Source organism: Pinus tabuliformis, chromosome 3_1 (assembly GCF_031772625.1).
Source record: "Pinus tabuliformis cultivar Carrire ecotype Pingquan chromosome 3_1, CPIR1, whole genome shotgun sequence".
Taxonomy (NCBI): domain Eukaryota; kingdom Viridiplantae; phylum Streptophyta; class Pinopsida; order Pinales; family Pinaceae; genus Pinus; species Pinus tabuliformis.
This window is the reverse complement of record NC_142301.1, coordinates 431,955,112-431,977,954: the sequence shown is the minus strand read 5'-3', so window position 1 is coordinate 431,977,954 and position 22,843 is coordinate 431,955,112. Positions and strand designations below refer to the sequence as shown.

The window sequence follows — 22,843 nt, the reverse complement described above, 5'->3', positions numbered from 1 at the left end:
CACTCGCTCCCAAACACCTTTAGGTGTTTAACTGATGTGGGTCTACGCTTCCATAACTCATATGGAGTTTTGTCACTGTCAGGCCTAAGATGTGTTTTGTTTGACAAGTATACTATTGCCTGACCTGCTTCTCCTCAGAAGTAGTGAGCCACTCCTACTTCATCTAACATCACTATGGCCTTTTCCTGGATTTTTTAGTTCTTCCTCTCCACAACTTCATTTTTTTGAGGAGTTATGGCCACTAAGAACTACCTTCTTATACCTTTCTCTTCACAGAATTCCTCAAATGCTTTTGAGGTGAAATCTCCCCCTCTGTCTGATCTCAAGCATTTTATCTTCAAATATTTCTCATTCTCTACCTGAGCCTTAAACTTCTTGAAGTGCTCAAATTCTTTTGACTTTTCTTTTAAGAGGAGAATCTAGGTAGCCCTAGTAAAATCATCAATGAACAACAAGAAGTAACTTTCTCCTTTTGATGTTTTTTTTCTAGTGGGGCCACAAATATCTGTGTGGATAAGCTCCAAAGGTCTGGATGAGAAGAACTCTTTTGATTTGAAATGAGTCCTAGTCTGCTTGCCAAACTGACATGACTTGCAGATGGTGTTATCAGGCCTTGACAATCTAGGCAATCCTTTTACTGCACCTATCTTTCTTATCTTTATCAGGCTATCAAAATTCATGTGCCCGAGCCTTTTATGCCACAGCTGTGCTTCGCTTGTTTTACTCAAATAACAACTGACCCTTGAGTCATCGAACACATAAACGTTATTGTGAGTCCTAATTGCCTTTCCCACTAGTTTTCCATATTTTATATTGTGGATCTCACAATATTTAGATCGGAAGGTCACATTATACTCGTTGTCACACATCTGACTAACACTGAGCAGATTGTGTTTGAGGCCTTCCACATACAACACATTTTTTGCTTCTATCTTATGATCAAGGTTGACCATTCCTTTTCCCTTGATTCTAGTTGGAGCATTGTTACCAAAGGTGACATTGCCTCCTTAGTCTTTTTATTTTAGCGACAGAAACTTGCTTTTGTCTCTAATCATGTGTTTGTAGCAACCACTGTCTACATACCATTTGTTTTCCTTATCATGCACTGATAATGCGAGCCCACATGGCATGTTATTTTTGGTCTTTTGTTTCCAGCTTCCTTTATCCTTTTGTAGGTGTGTCTATCTATCATTTTGAGATTTAGACAGGTATTCAAACCTGCTTCTACAATCGTTGGCTTTGTGCTTGAAATTATTACATTTAAAACATCCAACTTCACTTTGTAGGGGAGTGAAGGCATTATGATTCCTTAAAGAGGAGTCTTGAGATTTAGCAGTCTGATGTGTATTAAACTTGATATTTTCATCTATTTCAACTTTGACACTTCTACAATCAAGAGCTTTGTGTCCAAATATATGACACTTATAGTAGTGATCATAAAATAAGTAGGCACGCCTATTGTTAAAAACATTGTAAGATTTAGCAAAGAAATACCTTGGTCGACTGGTTGTTCAACTCGTCCTCCATTGACGATCTCCTCTTTGTTCAACTTCTCTTTTGTCTTCATGAAATCTTTCATGATGATTCCTCCTATGACCATGTGGTTCTTCAACTCCTGCAGACCTAAAGTTTATCTTCTTCTTCTTCTCGATAGAAGATTCTTGTTCCTTTGAGTACCCCAGTCTAGTTCTGGTTCCTAAGGGCCTTTGACATCTCAAAATCTGATTTAGTCTTCTAGTCCCTTAAGCAAATCTCTCATTTAAACCCTTCTTGGTCTTTGTTTTCTCAAGGTCAGTTCTTAGAGAGACCAACTCTACTTCAAGATACTGGCAGTTTTCTTCCCATTCTTGAATCATACCTTGAAGTACTTCCTCCTTTTGTCTGGCTTCCTCTAGCTCAACCTTCAAAGACAAAGAATCATCTTTGCAAGTTTTTGAGGTTGTTTCCCTATTTAACTTGAACAACTCCTGTTTCAGTTGCTTGTTCTCCACTTCTAATCTTTCATGGTTTCCTTCTTCTCCTTTCACAAAAAGAGCCAGATTATCCTTGCCCTTGATAACTTCTTCTAGTTTTTCTTTCTGGTATGTAAACTCCTCATTATCTGAGTTGTACATTCCTTCTTCTACACACTGCAATTGTTCCTTCAGCTACTTGTTTTTCTTTCTTGATTTCTTCAACTCATCAAGGGAACTGATGAGTTCTCCTTCAAGGTCTACCACTCCTTCCTCTTCTTCCTCTTCAGAGTCCGTAAGACCCTGTTTCTTGGATTCTGTTTTGAGGGCCATAAGCATATACTTATTTGACTCATTTTCTGATGAGTCTTCACAGTCTGATTCCAAAGTCGAACTATCTTCTTTAGAAATGTCTGAGACTTATTTCTAAATTTCAGATCTTCTTCTCCTTCACCCTTTTCTTTGTAGGGGCATTTGGAAGAGAAATGTCCAACTCTTCCATAGTCAAAACACTTAAAGGGAAACATCCCTTTATATTTACCAAAGCCACGCTTCAGTTTTATGGTTGTTGAGCTAGATCCTGATCAGATTCACTGTTAGAGCAGTCTTGATGAACTTTGTGCTCCTTGCCCTTATTGGATACTATGAATGTCGCTTCCTTTTGTTCAAATTTATCTATTCCTACTCTCATCTCATAGGCTGTGAGAGTACCATGTAGCTGATCCATTTTGAGATCCTTCAAGTTGACCATTTCCTCTATGGCTAAGATTTTGGGATTAAATCTCATGGGTAGAGATATCAATACCTTTTGAACAATAAATTCTTCCCTAACTTCCTCACTAAGTCCTCTAATCATATTAACTACTTCATCAACTCTAAGGAAGTATTCAACAATTCTTTCATTCTCAGTCATCTTCAAGCTTTCAAACCTCATTCTGAAGGTCTGAATTTTTGCTTGCTTCACTTTTTCATCTCCTTCATGACACTGGTTAATCTTCTCCCACATTTCATAAGCAGACTTACAGTGCATGACTTTCACAAGTTTAGACTGACTAAGACCAGTTTCTTGTCATCTGCATCTGTGGGAGGTATATATGGGACATTGTAATTTACTAGTACAAAGGTCCAAACATCTACCCCTAGGGACATGAGATATGCCTCCATTCTTACTTTCCAAAAGGCATAATTGGCTCCATCAAGGACTGGTACCTTACTCGAGTAAACTTCTTGACTCTCTTGCCTATTCATAATTCCTTAAGGATCTACCTTCCAATGGTTAAATTGTTACTGAAGGAACTTGGCTCTGATACCAATTGTTGGAATAAGGAATTGTTGAGAGGGGGGGAGGTGAATCAGTAATTTAAGAAATTGTTACTTTTCTTTTCTTATTGTACTTTCTTATATGAGAGCATTAATTCATGAACCAATAAATTACTAAACTTTTAGATACACAAGTTCAAACAACAATCTCATGTAAAGCATACATTTGACACAATGTTTTCATGTGGAAACCCAAAGGGAAAAAACCACCAATTTGTTGTTTGTTTTATGATGTAATTTAAGCACCAACTTAATTACATCTATTTTTTTGTGAGCACCCACTCACTGGAGGCACCAACCCCCTTTGTTTCAGCAAGCACCAACTTTCCAAGAGGCACCAACCCCTTAAGTATTCAGGCACCAACCTGTCACTACCATTGTTCTACTTTTTCATACAATTTTCAAACTGAAAACAAAGGCATATAATGTTACAAGTAAAATACCATCTAATGGTTGTTTGTAGATACAATTTCTACACTCTGCTTTCTGAACACTTGTGGCAGTCCTCCTCTTGCTTCTTTCTCTGTGTTCTGCTATCTCTGCTTAGGGCTCTCCATTGTTTTCAACACAACACTACCCTTGCAACACTCTGCACCTATGTCTTAGGCCACAACTCTGCTCTTGCTTACTCTCACATCTTCTCACTCTCCCACTTAGCTCAATGGAGGTTCACAATTTTGTTCATGTGTTGCACTTGGCTTGATGTACTCACTGTCATCATCAAATCTGCCAAATGTGTACTATTGGCATGGCTCACCATCCTTTTGTTGAAACACACTTCCTGTGTGTTGTCACTGCATTCAAGATCAAAGGAATGGACGATGATCACTTCTCTGTCTCATTGCAGGCACTCCATGTTATGTATTAAATCTCATCTCTCCTTACACGTTTCATAGAATCTCCCCATGATCATTTATAGCTCATAGAGACTTAGCTAGACATTCTCATGGCACCTCTGTTCTTCATTTATCTTTACAATGCATGCACGAGATTTCTTCGGCCATCAACCTTACTGAATTGCATTCAAATCCACAACTGTCGATTCATACATATTTAATACACCTTTGTATTGTTGTTATATCGGCGAATTTGCACTATAGAACACTATCAGAGCCTTTTCCATATCGGTGCTTTTACGCATAAAATCCATACAAAACAACAAACTTTGATAGTCCTCAGCCCCTTATGTATAAGCCCCTCTTTATGTTTTCCTTCATAGAACCGAGGGTTGTGACCAAGGGCTCATCCTTAAGGTGTTAAGGCCTCCAGATCCTCGACGAGGGCTGTATTTCCTTTGTTGGCCCCTTACATATTTGTTTCATAAAATCGATGCTTTATACCCCAGGAGGCCTTTTATCGAAGAATTATTTATGTTGCAACTATGTAAGCCACCAAGGATCATCGATCGTCGATTGCCGAAGTGATGTCATCACATGCCACATAGCATCTTCTGACTAGTGACACGTGTCACCCGAATATTTCCCATTAGGCCATCCAAAACCCTGAAACAACCTGCCACGTGTCCCTCTATATCGTGATGTCATGTTGATGTCAGCAGCTACCTGGCATTATCGGAACCAATCAAATGTTGCCATGTGTCCTCATTGGAGCTTCTCTGATGCTACCATCTGCCTTTATCGGACAAACTAGACACCTCCATGTGTCCTCCTAGAGGAGAGAGAAACAACCTCACCCTTCTTGGTTTTGCAGCGATTTTCTTTGTAAAAACATTTTCAGCTCTCCTAGAGACTTAACACTGTAGGCCTCAATCCCAACGTCACTTTTGAAACGTTGAACGTCGATCGTCTATGCACCATTGTGTGCCGACTATCGGGATCTCTGATACACAATATCGCAACTTGCCGTTACGTTGCACCCCTGATTCTCCATCCTCCGATCTTTGATATGTCAGGACCTCTGACTAGATACGTGTTACAACAACACTGGAAGTTCTCTTTTGAAGGGGCAAAACTGTAATTGGATCTAACTTTCAAACCACAAGTCCATTTCTAGACTTCTGCATACAATTGGAAAGATCTTCCAGAGAAATTTCCAATTAAAGAAGTCTGATTGGCCATTGAGCCCATATGTTGCCTCAAAAGATGGCTCCAAAGTCTTTACATAGCAGATCATCACAACCACCAAGGCATGAAGACCCATCATCATGCTAAGCCTTGTTTGACATCAATGCCAACACTTGCACAACCAACCACCTAGATACCATCAAATGTCCAATAAAAATAATCCTCCCTCCAATAGAGCATGTGGTGTAATAATGAATTGTAGTATGGACTATGTCAAAATATAAAGGTTTTCCTTTTTAATCTCCACCATTAAATCATAAAGTCCACATTTTCTTGATTATAATAGATATTTACAAACATTGTGTCCAATGTTTTGTAAAGTGGATGCTTGTCAACCTATTTCACTTTTAACTGTATGATATTACCCTTTCTCATGAACATAACCATAAATGAATGAATAGTGAAGCCTTTACCTTTAACCCAATTCTATATAAATGGTGGCTAATACTTCTAACTTTTATGGTTTTCTTGTTTGGTTTTTCTTGTAAAGATCCATCTTAACCCTAAATTTATAAGGAGTTAAAAGAACTTATAATACGCAATACAGAGATGCTCGAGGCTAGGGTTTGCAGACGGCTAGGGTTTGCAGACGGATGAGAGGAGACGAGCGCGGGAGAAAGGAACGCCCAAGAGGATAGGCCGGGGAGACGAACCGCGCCTCAACTGCATTTCAGAAAAACAAATCTTCTTCAGCAAAGCTAGGGTAAATTTCTAAGAGATAAGAGCTGAGTGGGAAATGGAAAACCCAAAGGGGAGGGGAGAGATCCCCTCCTTCAAAAATGTGGTAACAGGGGAGACCAGCGCAAGCGGCATGCAGCATAACCAGAAGGAAAGCTACGCCCCAGTGATGGGCAACCTGTGGCAGAAAAGGATGAGAGGAAAATGCCTACCTAGGGCACAAAAACAACCAAGATATGTCATTCCCTGCAACAAACTTGAGGAATACAACTGTTACATGAAAGACCATGCCCTGATTTGCAAATTCATAGGCTATTGGCCTTCGGAGAAAGAGTTATACAGATGGATAGATCAGAGATGGAGACCTAGAGGACACATAGACCTGAAGTTGGGAGCACAAGGGTTTTTCACAGCTATCTTCACGAATCTGGAGGACAAGAACAGGATCTTTGAAGAAGGACCGTATTTCATGAACAATGCAGGCTTGTTCATGAAATACTGGGAGGAAAGATACAGCCCAGAGAAGGAAAAATTGCTGGAAGCCCCAATCTGGGTTAGGCTGTTTGGACTTCCCGATGAATTCTGGGACCCGGAAATTCTGGAAGGAATAGGGAACTCAATCGGGAGCTTTGTTAAAATCGCAGAAGCAACGAAACGAGGAAAATATAATTCATATGCGAGGATCTGTGTTTACATGAATCTGGCAGAGCCCCTCCCAGAAAATATCGAGCTGGAATATCATGATGAAGTTTATCAGCAGCCAATAGACTACGAACACATCCCGTTCAGATGCCGCAAATGCCATGAATATGGCCACCTATACCGGCAATGCCCGCTGAATAAGGAGGAGGAATCACAAAGAAGCCAAGAGGAACATCAGAGAAATGCAGGAAAAATGGAGGAAACAGATAGGGGTTTTCAACAGGTTACAAGGAGAAGGAGACAGAGCAAGGAAGGACCAAAAACCCAAAAACAAGATAAACCCAGTCACGCAACCAGTCAAAACAAGTTTCAGGTGCTTCAGAGCGAAAACGAGGACTATGAAGTAAATCTGGAGGACGACGAAGACCCTGAGAATACTCCAATGGAAATCGCCGGTGAAGATAAAGGAAAGGATGCGAACTCAAGAAAAAGCATTGGAGACCGGACGGAAGGGAAGGTGGAAGATACAACAATGCAATCCCAGATGGAGGTGGAAAACCAAGTCGAAAGTGAGGTTGAAGAGGAGAGAATCATGAAACAGCTAATTCAGGAATGGAAATACCTAGATAACAGGTTTATACCGGAAAAGCAGAAACAACTGTATAAGGAGGTATTTCAGAAATATAAAGAGAAAAAAGGGGAGAACTTGGACAAGCAGATAATGATAGGAAACGAACAGGGGAATGGACAGACGGGAATGGACGGCTCTGGCAAAAACAGTAGGAAGAGGGGCCGGAAAACGATGAGCGAAACTATCCAGACTGTGGGAGAAACGTTGATAAACTCAGGTAAAGTGATACCTCTGTCAGAGGTATTCTTCCCCTCCTACCAAAAGTTTTAAATGATTGTTATTAGCTGGAATATTAGAGGCCTGAATAGTAAGGGTAAACAAAGGTATATGAAAGAGAAACTGAAAAAAGAGAAACCTAGCATCATGATTTTACAAGAGACAAAAATTTCAGTTCAACAAATTGAAGGAATAATTGACAAAAATAAACTGCACTATGAAGTTATGGGGCAAGATGCTATTGGCTCTGCAGGAGGTATTGCAATTTTGTGGAACCCAAATGATATCATCTTAGATAGCTGGACCAGCATGAGCAGGGTCCTTACTGGCCTAGGTAGGATAGTAGGAACTAAGGAACAGGTTGTGATTTCAGGGGTTTACGGCCCCCCTTCCCCAGGGGAAAAAGAAAATTTTATGAACAGTTTGAAATCCATCCGCAGATTATATCCTGAAGCTGCTTGGGTCATAGGTGGCGATTTTAATTTAATCAGATCCTTAGAAGAAAAGAAGGGAGGGATAAGGAAGATGGATCACTTCATGGATAAATTCAATGAAATGATAGAGGATTTAAGGTTAGTAGACATTCAGACCATTAATGGGATATGCACCTGGAACAATAGGAGGGGGGGTAAGAACCAAATTGCTTCAAGGCTTGACCGATTCCTAGTATCAGAAGCTGTCATGAACAAGGATGTTTTTGTCGAAGCAAAGATCATACCCTCCCTGGGTTCTGATCATTGGCCGATTAGACTAGAGGTGGATATTAAAGGGAATCGCGGAAAAAGACCTTTCCGATTTGAAGCCTTCTGGTTAAGGGATCCAGATTTCATCAAGAAAGTTGAAGAATGGTGGAGGCAAAGTACTATTCAGGGCAAAGGAAAAATGCACACGTTCCAATTAAAACTGAAGGAGCTGAAAGGGAGAATCAAAAAGTGGAACAAAGAGGAGTTTGGTAATATTATGGAAGACAAACAAAAATTAGAAGGGGAAATGGAATCTCTCCAACAAAAGATGATAATGGAAGGTAGAACAGAGGAAAGTATCAGCAAAGAAGGGGTAATACTTGGAAAACTAGAAGAAAGACGAAAGCAGGAAGAGGTCCTCTGGCGACAAAAATCAAGAATAAAGTGGTTAAGGGAGGGGGAAAGAAACACTAAATTCTTTCACCAGGCCATGATCAAACATAGACAGAGAAACAGGATTCTATCCATCAAAGACAAGAATGGTAATAGAGTGGTTGAGCAAGCTGAGATTGAACATGTCCTTATTGAACATCATAAAGAAATTTTAAATGAACCGCAAGCCGATCGAATGCAAGCAATTCAGGAAATATGTTCGGCCATTCCGCACTTAGTCACAGAAGACCAAAATAAGGCGTTGATGAGAGCTGCCACCTTAGAAGAGCTAGAGGAAACTGTGAAAGCAATGAAGAAAGGTACTGCTCCAGGCCCGGATGGCTTTACAGTGGATTTTTACCAGGCGGGATGGCACTTCCTGGGGAAAGAGATTCTGGAGCTGGTAGAAGAATCCCGAATGAACCAGAAGGTATGGCCTGCCATTAACTCCACTTTCTATGCTTTAATTCCTAAAGGTGATAATTTGGAAGATGCCAGTGGTTTCAGACCTATAGCGCTATGTAATGTTATTTACAAGATTATAACATCCATGATTGCCAAGAGATTAAAACCTCTTCTGGACAAATTAATATCAGCTGAACAAACAGGTTTTGTTGAAGGAAGGCAGATCCTTGATGGTCTGGTAGTTACTCAAGAAGTTATACATTCCTTAAAAGTAAAAAAGCAAAAGGGTATGATGATCAAATTAGACTTGTCAAAAGCATATGATAGACTAAATTGGAACTATTTGGAAAAAGTCCTGGAAAAGTTTGGTTTCAACAGGAGATGGATTGACTGGATTCATAGCTTGATTTCTTCTCCAAACTTTTCTATTCTTGTTAATGGAACCCCCTCGAAAACATTTAATGCTTCTAGAGGTATTAGACAGGGAGACCCATTATCTCCGTTTCTGTTCATTCTGGCTGCTGAAGGGCTGGGTCGCTTTATTAAAAAAGAAAGAGAAGCAAACAGAATAAAGGGTCTTAAGCTATGGGGAAATAATCTGCCCTTAACTCATCAACAATTTGTTGATGATATTATGTTGTTTGGAGAACCAACAGTCAAAGAAGTAAGGCATCTCAGAAGAATCTTGGATCTATTTGCAGAGGCTTCTGGTCTGGAAATCAATAGAGATAAATCCTGTGTTTTCATATTTAACACAGTGGATCAGGTCAAAACCCACCTCATAAGACTATTGGGCTTTAAGAGAGGAGAATTACCTACGAAATACTTGGGCAACATTTTGGACTTTACCTCCAAAAAGATGAAAAACTGGCAAGGAATCCTGGATAAGCTGAGTAACAAGGTAGCAAATTGGGCATTCAGAGCTTTAAACATAGCTGGCAGAATAGTCCTGGCTAAATCAGTCCTTCAGGCTATCCCCATCTACCCTTTATCGATAATGGCTGCCCCTCTAGGAGTTTGCACAAGAATTAGAGAGGTCATCAGGAATTTCATATGGAGAGGGACTGATCAGAAGAAAAAATGGGCATTAGCTTCCTGGAGTCAATTAACTGAAAGAAAAGAGAAAGGAGGATTGGGGTTGAGGGATCCTGAGATTCTCAACAGAGTTCTGGGAGCGAAACTCTGGTGGCGCTGGCTTAGGGGGGGAAATGATCTTTGGAAAACCATATGGAAAACAAAATACAATATGCCTGATTCTGCAGTTGAGATCTTAAGGCAGAGAGAAACTCCCAAAGGGTCTACAATTTGGGACCTAGCTCGTCTGAACAGGGATTTGGTTGAAAAGCACACCTTCTGGGAGATCCGAGGTGGAGAAGAAGCAAATTTCTGGGAAGATAGATGGCATCAGAAAGAAAGACTGAATAGAATTCAGGGACTCCAACAGATTCGAGACAGAATAGGAGGAGATCGAACTTATGTCAGGGACTATTGGAGAACAAATGACTCAGAAGAGAGCTGGAGAACATGGATTGACCCGATGGAATGGGACAGAGAGCTCAACCAAGACCAGCAAGAAGCCTACAGAAAGGAGGTCGAATCCAGGAAAATTAAAACCCGCAATGGCAAGGACATCCTTAGGTGGGGGAATTCTACGAAAGGCTCGTTCACCACCAAGGAGGCTTACTATATAACCGTTTCCCAAACTGGAGGTGAAGAGAATCCAGACTGGAAAATTATATGGGAAAGAAATTGGTGGCCGAAAGTCTCCATATTTATATGGTTGGCATCAAAGAATAAGATCTTAACCTGGGATCGAATACAAAGAAAAGGCTTCAATGGCCCATCGAGATGCTGTCTGTGCAACACTGAGGGGGAGACCAGAAATCACCTGTTGATAAACTGTCCATTTGCAAGGACTCTGTGGAGGAACGCTAAACGTACCTTTGGCAAACCCGAAATTACCCCCAGTGAATTCAACGAGCTGGTTTTTCAATGGAATAAGGAAATATTTCAGTGTAAAGTGGTCAGAAGAGCGTGGGATCTCATTTCAGGGTTTGTTCTTTGGATGATCTGGAAGGAGAGGAATCGCAGAATATTTCAGAACATAGCAAAAGAACCGGAAATAATTTGGGGAAGAGCAGTCAAGTTAATGCGAGAAACAATCCTGGTTGATAAATGGGTGGGGGAGGATTGGAAGGCCAACCAGGTTGAGGAAGGGATCCTGAACAAATTAAATCTTAAGTTTGAGATGGTCCATCACAAACAAACCCCCAGACAGGATATGCGGACTCAAAGCCCTGATAAATTCAGCTATCCCAGAGGAAATTTCATAAAATTAAACTTCGACGGGGCCTCAAAGGGGAACCCGGGCGAAGCTGGCTTTGGAGGTATTTTCCGAGACAGCAGCAATCAGGTTCGGTGGATTTTCGCAGACTGGGGAGGAGAAATGACAAATAACGAGGCCGAGTTCTGGGCTCTTCATCAGGGTCTGAGGATTGCGGTAAGAAATGGTTACACTAATTTAGAAATTACGGGAGATTCTCAGATTGCGGTGGAGATGCTGAAGAAACTCAGCAATGGCCAAAGCTGGGAGAAGGTTACAAACAGTTGGCGTACAGCAGGAATTGTCCAGGAAATTGCTGACCTTCTGAAAAGAATTGAATATAGGATTATAAATCATGTTAGAAGGAAAGGGAATCAGGCGGCTGATTTCTTAGCAAATTGGGGATGCAGAAACCGCGGAAACAAGGTGGATACTCAATGGAGAGCGGTGTGTGGAAATAGGGAGTGGACGGACCTGGCAGCGATAATCAATGCAGACCATGACCAAGCCACAAGCGGAGATACGAGGATGGATGAGCTGGAACAATAAGAGGACGTGGAGTCTCCGAACAATGAACCTTGTTCATTCGGGGCAGAGATGGGATATGCTCACAGGTAGCAGAGCAGTACAGGGGCGGCGCGCGTGGGGGACGGCCCTAGATCAAAACCAAGGTGAAGATATAAATGATCGCAATCTTAGAGGAGGTGGGAACGGTCTGTCAGACCTCTTAAGGACGGGCATTAATCACGAAATGATGGCCGATTGCAACGTCACTCTGGCAAATAACCGGCGGCAAATGAATTCCGACCTGAAGATGTACGCTGAGGATAAAAATCTAATATATACCCACATGGGGGAGGAGAAACAGTCATTACGCTGTTTCCAAATTGGGAGAGTTGCGGATAGTTCTGCTGAGAGACATCAACCCAAGAGAAAGGCTCCCGAGTATCAAAGATTTCCCTGCAGCGGAACAGTGGGCAATATGGAAACAAGGCAGAAATCCAGAGAGGCAGCGGAGAAGCATAATTCATCTGTGGAGGATAAGAGCTGGAAAGGGAAAGGAATTATGGAGGAAGACCAACAGACTGAGATCTGGGAAATTGAAGATGAATCCGAGGAGGAGCTGCCCCGAGGGGAAGGGAAGGTGAGGTCCTTTTATCAGGACAGGTCTGCAGGCGAAGAATGTCAGCATATGGGAAACGACAACCCTGCCCCGAAGGAGACGACAGTTCGTCGTTACGGCATGAGAAAACGAGCGATGAACCCTGACAAAGGTGCGGACCAGAGCAGGAAGAGGGGCCGTGGACAGGGAAGGAGGATGCAGGAGAAAGGGGAGAATTCTGGGCAAGATCCGAATCCCGTTAGACAGCCAAGGAGGACGGTGAATCATAGAGTCAGGCGAGCTGAAAGGGCCTACCAGCGAAACACAAACCCGACAGTCAGAAGAGTCATGCAGCTCCTGGAGGAAGAATCCCTCCAAGATCAGTCTGAGGATGAAATGGAGGATTGGGAGTTTCTGCTTCACGATCCAGGCCATACCAGGGGACGAATGTCCTTATTCAAGCAATCCTTGCACATATACTGGGTTATGAAGGGACTGATGGCAAAAGCCCTTGAACAAGTAGCCAAGGAGATGGTCGCTTTAGCTAAGGGAGATCCGGATCTACGCAGAGAATTGAGCTACATTCGCATTAGGATGGCGAATCAAGAGGAAAAGATGAACACTATTCTTCAGCTGCTGAAGGGGAATCAACAGGATGCAGGGCGAGAAGCAAGTCCGCCTCCAGCTATGGATAATGCTTGACTTGAGATATGTTTAGGAAACCCCATAATCTTTATAGTATCAGTTTTTTGTCTGATTTAGATAGAGACATATACTTCTTGCAGAATAGTAGTATGAGAAAATCTCAGGATTGTCTGGTTTATTTAGCTAAGATTTTCAGATTATGGGCCTATTTTTTTTGGGCAGCTATCAAAAACTATAGATGGTTTAAGTACCCGGTTTCCCCATGTGGGCGGGTCTACAATATTTTTGATACTATGTAATGGTTTAATTTCTATCCAGTAATAGAAAAGGTTCCACCTCAGCTTACAAAAAAAAAAAAAAGAACTTATAATACTTTGATAAATAAAAAATTAAACGAATATATGTTAATTTTATATTGACCACCATTAGAAAATATTTATTTAAAGTTATTAACCACAATAATAAAACATATATAATTTATTAGTGTGTCACTCAAAACGAAAGAGATGTGTAATTCCTTCCATGTTTACTAAATTATATCTTTATTTTAAATTATATATATATATATATATATATATATATATATATATATATCCCCACTTTACCATAGAGATTCTTCATATGTAAATAAATTTTGTTACAATAACATGGAGTCATACCATGGCTTATTAATACCACATGCCCAAAAAACCATAACTCACTTCATATGACACTTTTTCAAATGACCTCTTTTTTAATTAATCAATTTAATTAAAAGGGTAAAAGGGATGTTGAAGTCTAGAAATGTCTCTTTTGACCACCCTTTTTGCCATCACATTTCACCTTTATGTTATTTTCCTACAAAAGCCTAAACATATTAAGTTCAAGGTCAATACGTATAAGGTAATAATCATCCATATTTAAATTCTATGTTTTTAGTGAAATTATGACAAAATTATCTTGCAATTACCGAATTTTGTATATTCTACAACTGATATCCGTTTCAGCATCAAAATCCATTGTTAGATAGGTTACATCATTCTAGAAGAATAAAGAATATTGTCAAAAGATGACATTTGGCTCCCATATGGATAACCACCTACTGACATTTCTTAGAAAGTTAAGAAAAATCGGAGATCATGAAGTCAAAGGCTAAGTCAAACTTGGAAGTTGTGTATTGCAGATAATCAAGCGAGCAAGGCATTTAAGCAGGAAATCAAGCGAGCGAGGAACTTAACTGTTAAAACATGAAATCTCCTATGACTTGCTTTTTCAATAACAAGTCATAAAGAGATTGGACTCTTAGATATCGATCTCATAGGTGTCATATTTGCTTACAAATTATCATCTTAAATCTCTTCTGAGTTGTTTTTATTATTTGTATAAATAGCAGTAAGTGAGACTAAAGAACACAGTAGTAGTGGAACTTATTGTTATTAAGTTTATAATCCTTTTCTGGACAAGTTTATACTATGTTTTCTTAATACAAGTTCCTGTTATTCTCCAAATGTGTGCGTGAAGAATCATTGAGTATTAATTTAACCCTGCACTCTAAGAGGGCCCCTTGCGAGCTGTGAGGTTTCGTTTTAGTTTTGCATTAATGCTTTTCATTGCAGTTATTTCGTTTCAGTCATTTTTACAGAGTACTCATAAACCAAAAATACCAAAAAGAGTTTATTTATGCTATGTATTTTTGACATCATTACTTAATTGTTTCATCATTAAATTTCAGTTTCTCTGAGTTATTTCTTCATTCACACTTAACTTTTGATATGCTGAACAAAGTACATTTTAGAGATGGACACGCACATTAGTAATCAGTCTTGGGTTTAAAGTTTCGCATTTTTGGATTTCATTATCATTCCCTTTTTGAAGCAACTTTATATTTTTTCCAATTACATTTCATTATTAGATCTTTCATATTTGTTAATTAACATAAAGATTTCCTTTTAGCAACTAGTGCAGAATGAGTTCAATTCCGCAACAGTAAAGTTAGAACGTTTTCTTTCATGTTTAATCTTCAAGCATTTCCTTTTTAATAGTTAGAATTAAGTGTGGACTTCTGTGATATAGATAAGATTCTTTATTTTCAAAAAGCTAAGCTTAGATAAGATTCTAGATTGAAAGAACATGTGCATTGACTCTCTCCAATTTGTATAAAAATCTTTCATTCCTCTATAAATTAGTTTCATTTTTATATCACTTAATTTTCAAAATAAATCCTAACATATATAGTGCACATACACTTCACAAGAACATGAATCTTGGTTGACAATTAATGAAGTAAATTAAAGAAAAATAATTTACCAAACAATTTGGCACTGTTGCAGGGGAAGTGTATATAGGATTCCTTTCTTGCATTTCATTCTAGGAGTTTTTAATTTGATACAATTGAAAAGGGATAAAAAAACATTTATGCATAGAGAAAGAGATTCTAGGGGTAGATTTGTAAGTAGAGGTAGAATTTCAATTCCCACATCACCAATCACTACACCTAGATCTCATAGTGCCATGCCATCCAACCATACTCACATCCCATCATTGGAAGGTATACATAGAATTCCTGAGGTACATAGATCATAAATCCAATCTAGAGATTCACCAACTTATTCTACAAAAGTTGTAGTTTAGGAACCCACATACCCAATAAAAGGAGTAATCTTCCTCACTTCAATAGGAGAACAACTTCTAGGACAAGAACTAGAAGTGCCTAGTGAAGAAGAAGAATAAAAAGAACCTTATTTTAACATACCATTAGTAGAGGAACCAAAATAAGAGCTATATAATTCTATTATATAGCCTTATATTAACTCTGAAGAATCTACAATGGCAGCGGAAGGAAAAGGAGAAGAGCATAATGTAGATGATAGTGAATTTAGGATTGGAGGTGGAAGAGGTTGAGGAGGAAATAGAGAGGGGGTGGAGGTCGAGGTGGTGGTAGAGGTGGTAGGGGAGAACTAGATCCTAATGTATTTCCCATATTTGGTGAAGATACCACCTCTACAATGAAGAACATCTCATCCTCCATTCTCCCTAACATCCATGGTTTGAGACATGAGGATCCCGAAACATTTCTTTTTGAGTTTGAAGTTCTATGTAAAACTTATGATTATTTACTTGATCCTCAAAAGTTGAAATTGTTTCTAGAAACTCTTAAAGGTGGAGCACTTAAATGGTTTATGGGATTAGGAACACATACAATTACAACATGGGATGAAATGAAAAATGTGTTCTTAGAAAGATACAAGGATTACTGCATGTCCCATAACCTTAAAGATGAAGTATTCAAAATTATGCAAAAAGAGGATGAAAGCCTTGAATCTAGTTGAAATATTTTCTTACAACATCAAGAGAGATAAAATGTATAATTTGGACGATGAAACACCGAAAGACCTTTTGTTAAAATTCATTAAACATGAATGGATTGATCTTCTAAATTTAATGGGTAAAGGAGATGTGTCACAACTTTCATTGCATAAATCTGTGATTTATGTAAACATATCTCTAGGGGTGAGCTGAAATAGGCAATTTTCTTGATAATTTTAAAATAGATATCTTAGGGAGTCTTAGTGAATAGTTAGATACCCTTAAGATACAAAACAAGCAGAAAGTTGAAAATGTTGTATTATCTATTTTTTGTCCCAAGTGTAGAAAGAAACATGCCCTAAGAGAATGTCCCCTTGATAGTATATAAATTTATGGCATATGTGTTGAAAATCATAATACAAAGGAATGCCCTTTAATACCTGGTCTTAAAGTTGTTTTCCAAGGAGAAGATGAGACAAGTCAAGCTGAATCTCTTTGTTTTATTGCTAAAAGACCATGGAAAAATAAAAAATCGAATATGACTCAAGGTTTCAATACTCAATCATATGCACAACCACAGAACAATTGGACTGCACCCATGCCATGGCAACCTTGGCCCCCACAATCTCAAAATCCATCTTGGGCTCAAGGTTGGAAAAATCCTTATGGAAAATATCCTCAATTTCCTCAGTTCCAACAACCATATCCTTCTTTTCCACCACAATTTTATCCTCCTCAACCAACTCAACTTCCTCAATTTCAAAATTCAAATCAACAACTTTCATTACCATTTCCTCAAAAACCCAATCAACTACTTGCCCAACCACTTTTGAATCCAAACAATAAAAATCAACAAGTTATTTATAATGTTGAAGGACAAAATTTCAAGCTTGTATGATTACCCCATTAGGTCTAAATGATGTTCAACTTAGATCTGGTAGGGTTTTACCAAAGAAGTCACCAACAACTGTCATCCAAAAATCTAAAAAGAATGAAGTTCCTGAGAAAGATTCAAATCTTGATCAAGAAACATTCCTCTAAAGGAAGATGTTCCTATATTATCAAAGGATGAACAAATAAAGCAAGCTCCTATAGTTCCTCTAGTAGAACAACCTTATGTTTCTTTGCAAGATCCACCTTTTCCTTAAAGGCTTAAAATTGATAAAGGAATAAAGAGACAAATTGTTTTACCAGATTATGATATGTTATATGAACTTAAGAATATTTGCATTAAAATTCCTTTATTACAAGCTATAAAGGAAATACCAATATTTGCAAAAACTATCAAGGAGCTATGCATTAGAAAACCAAGAAGAAAAAAAAAAGATATCAAAAAGATCCAATTGGTAGGAAAAATTGCTGACATCATGATGGGAAAACCTATTGTTCAAAAATATCTAGATCCAGATAGTCCTATTGTGAAAATCCATATCAATGGTGTTGAGATTCCAAACACTTTAGTTGATCTAGGAGAAGCCATTAATATCATGAGTAAACAAATAATGGAACAACTGAATCTTCCTAATCTTCAATATACTCCTAAATTATTACAATTAGAAGTTCGATTTGTTATCAAACCGGATGGAGTATTAGAAGATGTGCCTGTTTCTTTATATTCTTGGGAATATCCTATAGATTTCATGATTTTGACTCCCAAGAATAATTTATGAGGTCATCCATTGACCCTTGGTAGACCTTGGCTAGCTACAACTGATGCATTCATAAGTTGTAAATATGGTGATATGTATATCTCTGATGGAAATTCCACTAAGAATTTTACTTTGTATCCTCCTACAAAAACGATAATTGAAATAAAAAGCGAGATTTGGTTAGATGATGATAATGAAGACTTTGATGATTTGTAACCAGTTTATACTTTTTCACAATTAGATGAAGAAGATCAATTGATAAACTTAATGAATAATAATGATTCTTCTTCATACCGTGAGCAAGATAAAAGTTTTCAGGAACAATGTAATATTGAATATTTATCATCTCACCAAATGGCTTTACATTCTATGGATACATTTGACAATTCTCAAGTAGAATTTTTTCCAGATAAAACATTGAATATTAACAATAATTTGGAAGAGTTTCAAAAGAGAAAATTAATTCAGATGCTGCAAAGACACTCCTTTGCTTATGCATGGGAATATACTGACATGAAATGGATTGATCCTAAAACTTGTATGCATCATATTTATATTGAAGAAAATGCCAAACCAGTTAGACAACCTCAGAGAAGAAATTGTTAAGGAGGAATTACAAAAATTACTTAATGTGAATTTCATTTATCCAATATCAGATAGTCAATGGGTGTCACCTTTAGTGATTATTCCTAAGAAAAATGGAAAATGGAGAGTGTGCATTGATTATAGGGAATTAAACAAAGCTACTTTAATAGATCATTTTCCACTACCTTTTATAGATTGAGTGTTAGATACCTTGGCGGGGAAACACTATTTTTCATTCTTATATGGTTTTAAGGATATTATCAAATCCAACTAGCACCAGAAGATCAAGATAAAACTAGTTTTACATGTCCATGGGGAGCATATGCCTATAGGTTCCTTCCCTTTGGATGATGTAATGCACCTACCACATTTCAAAGAGAAGTTTTAGGTATTGTTTTTTATCTAACTCATGATTGTGTGGAAGTGTACATGGATGATTTTACTGTATATGGTGATACTTTTGAAGAAGCAATGGAAAATTTGGAAAATTTTCTTGTTAGATGTAAGGAGACAAACCTTTCATTAAGCCATGAGAAATGTTTTATGATGTTCAATGAAGGGATTGTTTTAGGCCACCATATTTCAAGTGATGGAATTAAAGTGGACACATCTAAAGTAGAAGTAATTTCTAAAATTTCAATTCTTGTTTGCCAAAGGGATGTAAGAATTTTTCTAGGATTTACTGGATATTATAGGAGATTCATAGAAAGTTTCACAAAAATAGCCTCTTCACTTTTCAAAATTCTTACAAAAGATTGTGAATTTCCTTGGAATCTCGATTGTCAGAAAGCATTTGAGATATTGAAACAAAAGATTACTGAAGCACCAATTTTAAGAGGACCTAATTAGGATCTTCCTTTTCATATTTCCACCGATGCTTGGGACAAAAATATTAACTCCTTATGCCATTTACTATACAAGTAAAAATTTGACTCCTACAGAGTTAAATTACACTATAACAGAAAAGGAGTTTTTAGTTGTTGTTCATGCCATTAATAAATTTCGTCATTACATTACTAGTTATGAAACTTTTATTCATACAAATCATTCTACCATTATATATCTAATGAACAAACCAATTACTAATGGTAGAGTTACAAGATGGTTTTTATTACTACAAGAATTCAACATTACTATTCTTGATAGACGAGGAAAATAAAATACAGTTGCTGATTTTCTTTCTAGATTACAGAATAATAATGAGGATGTTCCTATAAAAGATAACTTTCCGGATGAATATCTTTTTGCAGTATCTACTAAAACACCTTCGTTTGTAGATATTGCTAATTATTTGGCTACAAGAAAGTTACCTATGCAGCTATCAACTAGACAAAAGAAAATGTAGGTTTTAACCCCGTACAGAAATTACCTGCATACGGATTCTAAAACACAGAAAATAAACAATGCGAGAGCATAACACATAAAACACATATACACAGAGATTTTCCCCTAGATCCCAAAACCGGGACTACCAGCTTGATTTTTCATTATATTCCTTTCAATGTTACAATACATATTTATACATGTCGAAGCATCTAATACCATGGACCGAAAACCATAGGTAGGTCCGCCCAACCTAATATAGGGTCAAAAAAAAATTTCCTGGAGCACTGCCCCCGACCCCGTAGAGGGGGGCTACCCACACCCTCAAACCCCTTGTGACCCCCCCGCTGCGCAATCAGTGCAACGAAGGGGGGGCTCACGCGCGCCCCCCCCCCCCCCCCCCCCCCCCCCCTCTAATCCCCCGGTACACTACGTAGGTTATTTGTGGAAAGAATATAACACAACACAACAAAAAAAAGTGATCAAAACCAGTGCACCTTATTCTTGGATAGATGGGGAATTGTACAAAACTGGACCTGATTTGATTATCTGAAGATGTGTTCGAGAAGATGAAGTACCTGAAATCTTGAAAGCTTGTCATGATGAACCATGTGGAGGACATTTTTCTGGTAAAATAACTGCTTACAAAATCCTTCTTTTGGGATATTATTGGCCATCTATTTTTAAGGATGCCAAAGAATATGTTAAAAGATGTGATAGTTGTCAAAGAATGGGGAAACCCATTCCATCGGATGAGATGCCTCTACAACCTCAGGTACTTATAGAACCCTTTGAAAAATGGGCTCTAGATTTTGTTGGACCAATAAATCCTCCATCTAAACAGAAAAGGTATATACTTGTTTGCACGTATTATGTTACAAAATGGGTAGAAGCTAAACCTCTTTTATTTGCAACTAAAAATGTTGTAGTTACATTTCTTTTTGAGGATATCTTCACTCGTTTTGGTGTTCCAAGAGAAATTGTAACAGATCAAGGTACTCAATTCACATCAAAGTTGGTGCAAAAGATCATGGAGCAATACAAAATCAAGCATCAGAAATCTACTCCATATCATCCACAAGCCAATGGGCAAGTGGAATCTACCAACAAAGTTCTTGAAGCAATTCTTACCAAAATTGTGCATTTTCATAGAAAGGATTGGGCAGAAAAGCTTCTTGAAGCATTATGGGCATATCAAACCACATGGAGAAACACAACTGGGCATACTCCTTATGAGCTTGTCTATGGGAAACAAGTATTGCTTCCAATTGAATTCCACGTGGAGACGTTGAGAACAAAGGTTGGCTCAATTGAATGACCTGGATGAAATCTGACAAGATGTTATTCAAAGAACTAGCATAGTTCAGCAACAAAGATCTAAGTGGCATGACAAGTTTATCAAAGCTAAAAATTTCAAGCAAGGTGATTGGGCTCTTCTCTTTGATTCCAAGTTTAAATATTTTCAAGGAAAATTTCAAACTCATTGGCTTGGTCCTTATGAGATTGACACTATTTTTTATAATGGAGCAGTCAAGATCAAAACTATTGATGATGAACAAATTACTTTCCTTGTTAATGGTCATAGATTAAGATTGTATCATAAACCACTAACAAGGGAAGAATTTGTCAAATATTTGCAAGAGAATTCTGAATTTAAGTTGGTTAAGGAAGATGATTCTTCTCCTCACCTTCCAACATCATTGTAGTTTTTTAAAAATAAACAATAATAAAAAATAAAGTATAAATATGAAAACCAACTATGTTGGCATATTTATGCAGAAAATATTAACTAAAAACCAATATTTATTGGCAATTTAGATTTTCAAAAACCTTTTTTCGTGTCCCTATTTATTTTGTCCTTCTCTTTACTTTCAGGTGCCAAAACTACATTTATGATCAAGTATTTTTTTATCATCACCATCATTAGCAGCAACAACAATAAGGAAGCCTTCTTCTAATCAATAAAGGAAGTCTGAGAATAAAGAGAAAAGACAAATTCTTATCATTCTGTAGCCAATTCATAGTTCTGCAATCAAAATCAAATTCAACAACAAGAAGGATATCAATTTCAACAACAAGGAGGATATCAAAAGAAACATTAAGGTATGCAAGAATATTTGAGTTGTATTTTCATTTAAGAATTTAGATTTTAATTATGGATGAAACATCAAAAGATCGAGAATCTTATAAAATGTGTTAACCATTATGACCTTAACCCCTCATCATTGCACTGCTTGTCACATCAAGGTCTGATTAATAAGATCAAGCATATAACACCAATCCTTTGAAATCAGATCTAGGAAGTTGTGCAAGTACAAATCGGACGCAACACAAATTCCTCCATCAATATTTTACCCCTTTCATCATTTCAACCCCGCTCCATATTCATTGTACTCATTCCAAAGCCTTTCATTCTCTTCATTTCCTTCTGGTTCTCATTTAAAATTCCCTTCCAGTTCTCAGTCGAAAAGAGCATTCTAGGCCGAAGACTTCTCCACACGCTATGGGTACGCTTGTGCATTATGAACCGAATGGTGTGAAATTCCTCCATGCTTATCCAAGGGTTAAGGAGCAAGTACAACAGGTGGGTTGGCTTCAGTTCTTCAAAAAATTTGATGGGCATAAAATAGAGATTACTAAAGCCTTCGCCCGAGCATTTAATGGAGTGGAAGACGAAATAGGAGATGTTAAACTCATCCTTACAGAGTCAATTGTAGTTGAAGCGATAGGTTTATCGAGTAATGGAGAGAGATGGTTCAAAAGCAAAAGAATTAAAGAAAATGAGTGGGTTCACTTCTTAAGAGAACCATGTATGGACTTGTCTATTTTCAAGAAAGGTATCCCAGTGACAACATTAAAAGGAAAATGGCGAAATATTTTGCTTGTCA

At 38.0% G+C, this 22,843-nt stretch overlaps 1 protein-coding gene across 1 annotated transcript; it reads left to right on the top strand.

Moving 5' to 3' along the window:
• Positions 1-6,311: 6,311 nt before the first annotated feature.
• On the top strand, positions 6,312-11,915 carry LOC149187614 (uncharacterized). The gene is made up of 2 exons (XM_089409709.1): positions 6,312-7,524; positions 7,747-11,915. Exons 1-2 carry the CDS (start codon positions 6,312-6,314, stop codon positions 11,913-11,915), a joined length of 5,382 nt encoding a protein of 1,793 aa, XP_089265835.1.
• Positions 11,916-22,843: the final 10,928 nt, after the last annotated feature.

Excerpts from the sequence above, each read along its gene's own strand:
- LOC149187614 (XM_089409709.1), top strand. The coding sequence starts at position 6,312 with ATGAAAGACCATGCCCTGATTTGCAAATTCATAGGCTATTGGCCTTCG. Across the intron at positions 7,525-7,746 it reads AGAAACGTTGATAAACTCAG|TTATGGGGCAAGATGCTATT; the intron begins GTAAAGTGATAC and ends TGCACTATGAAG.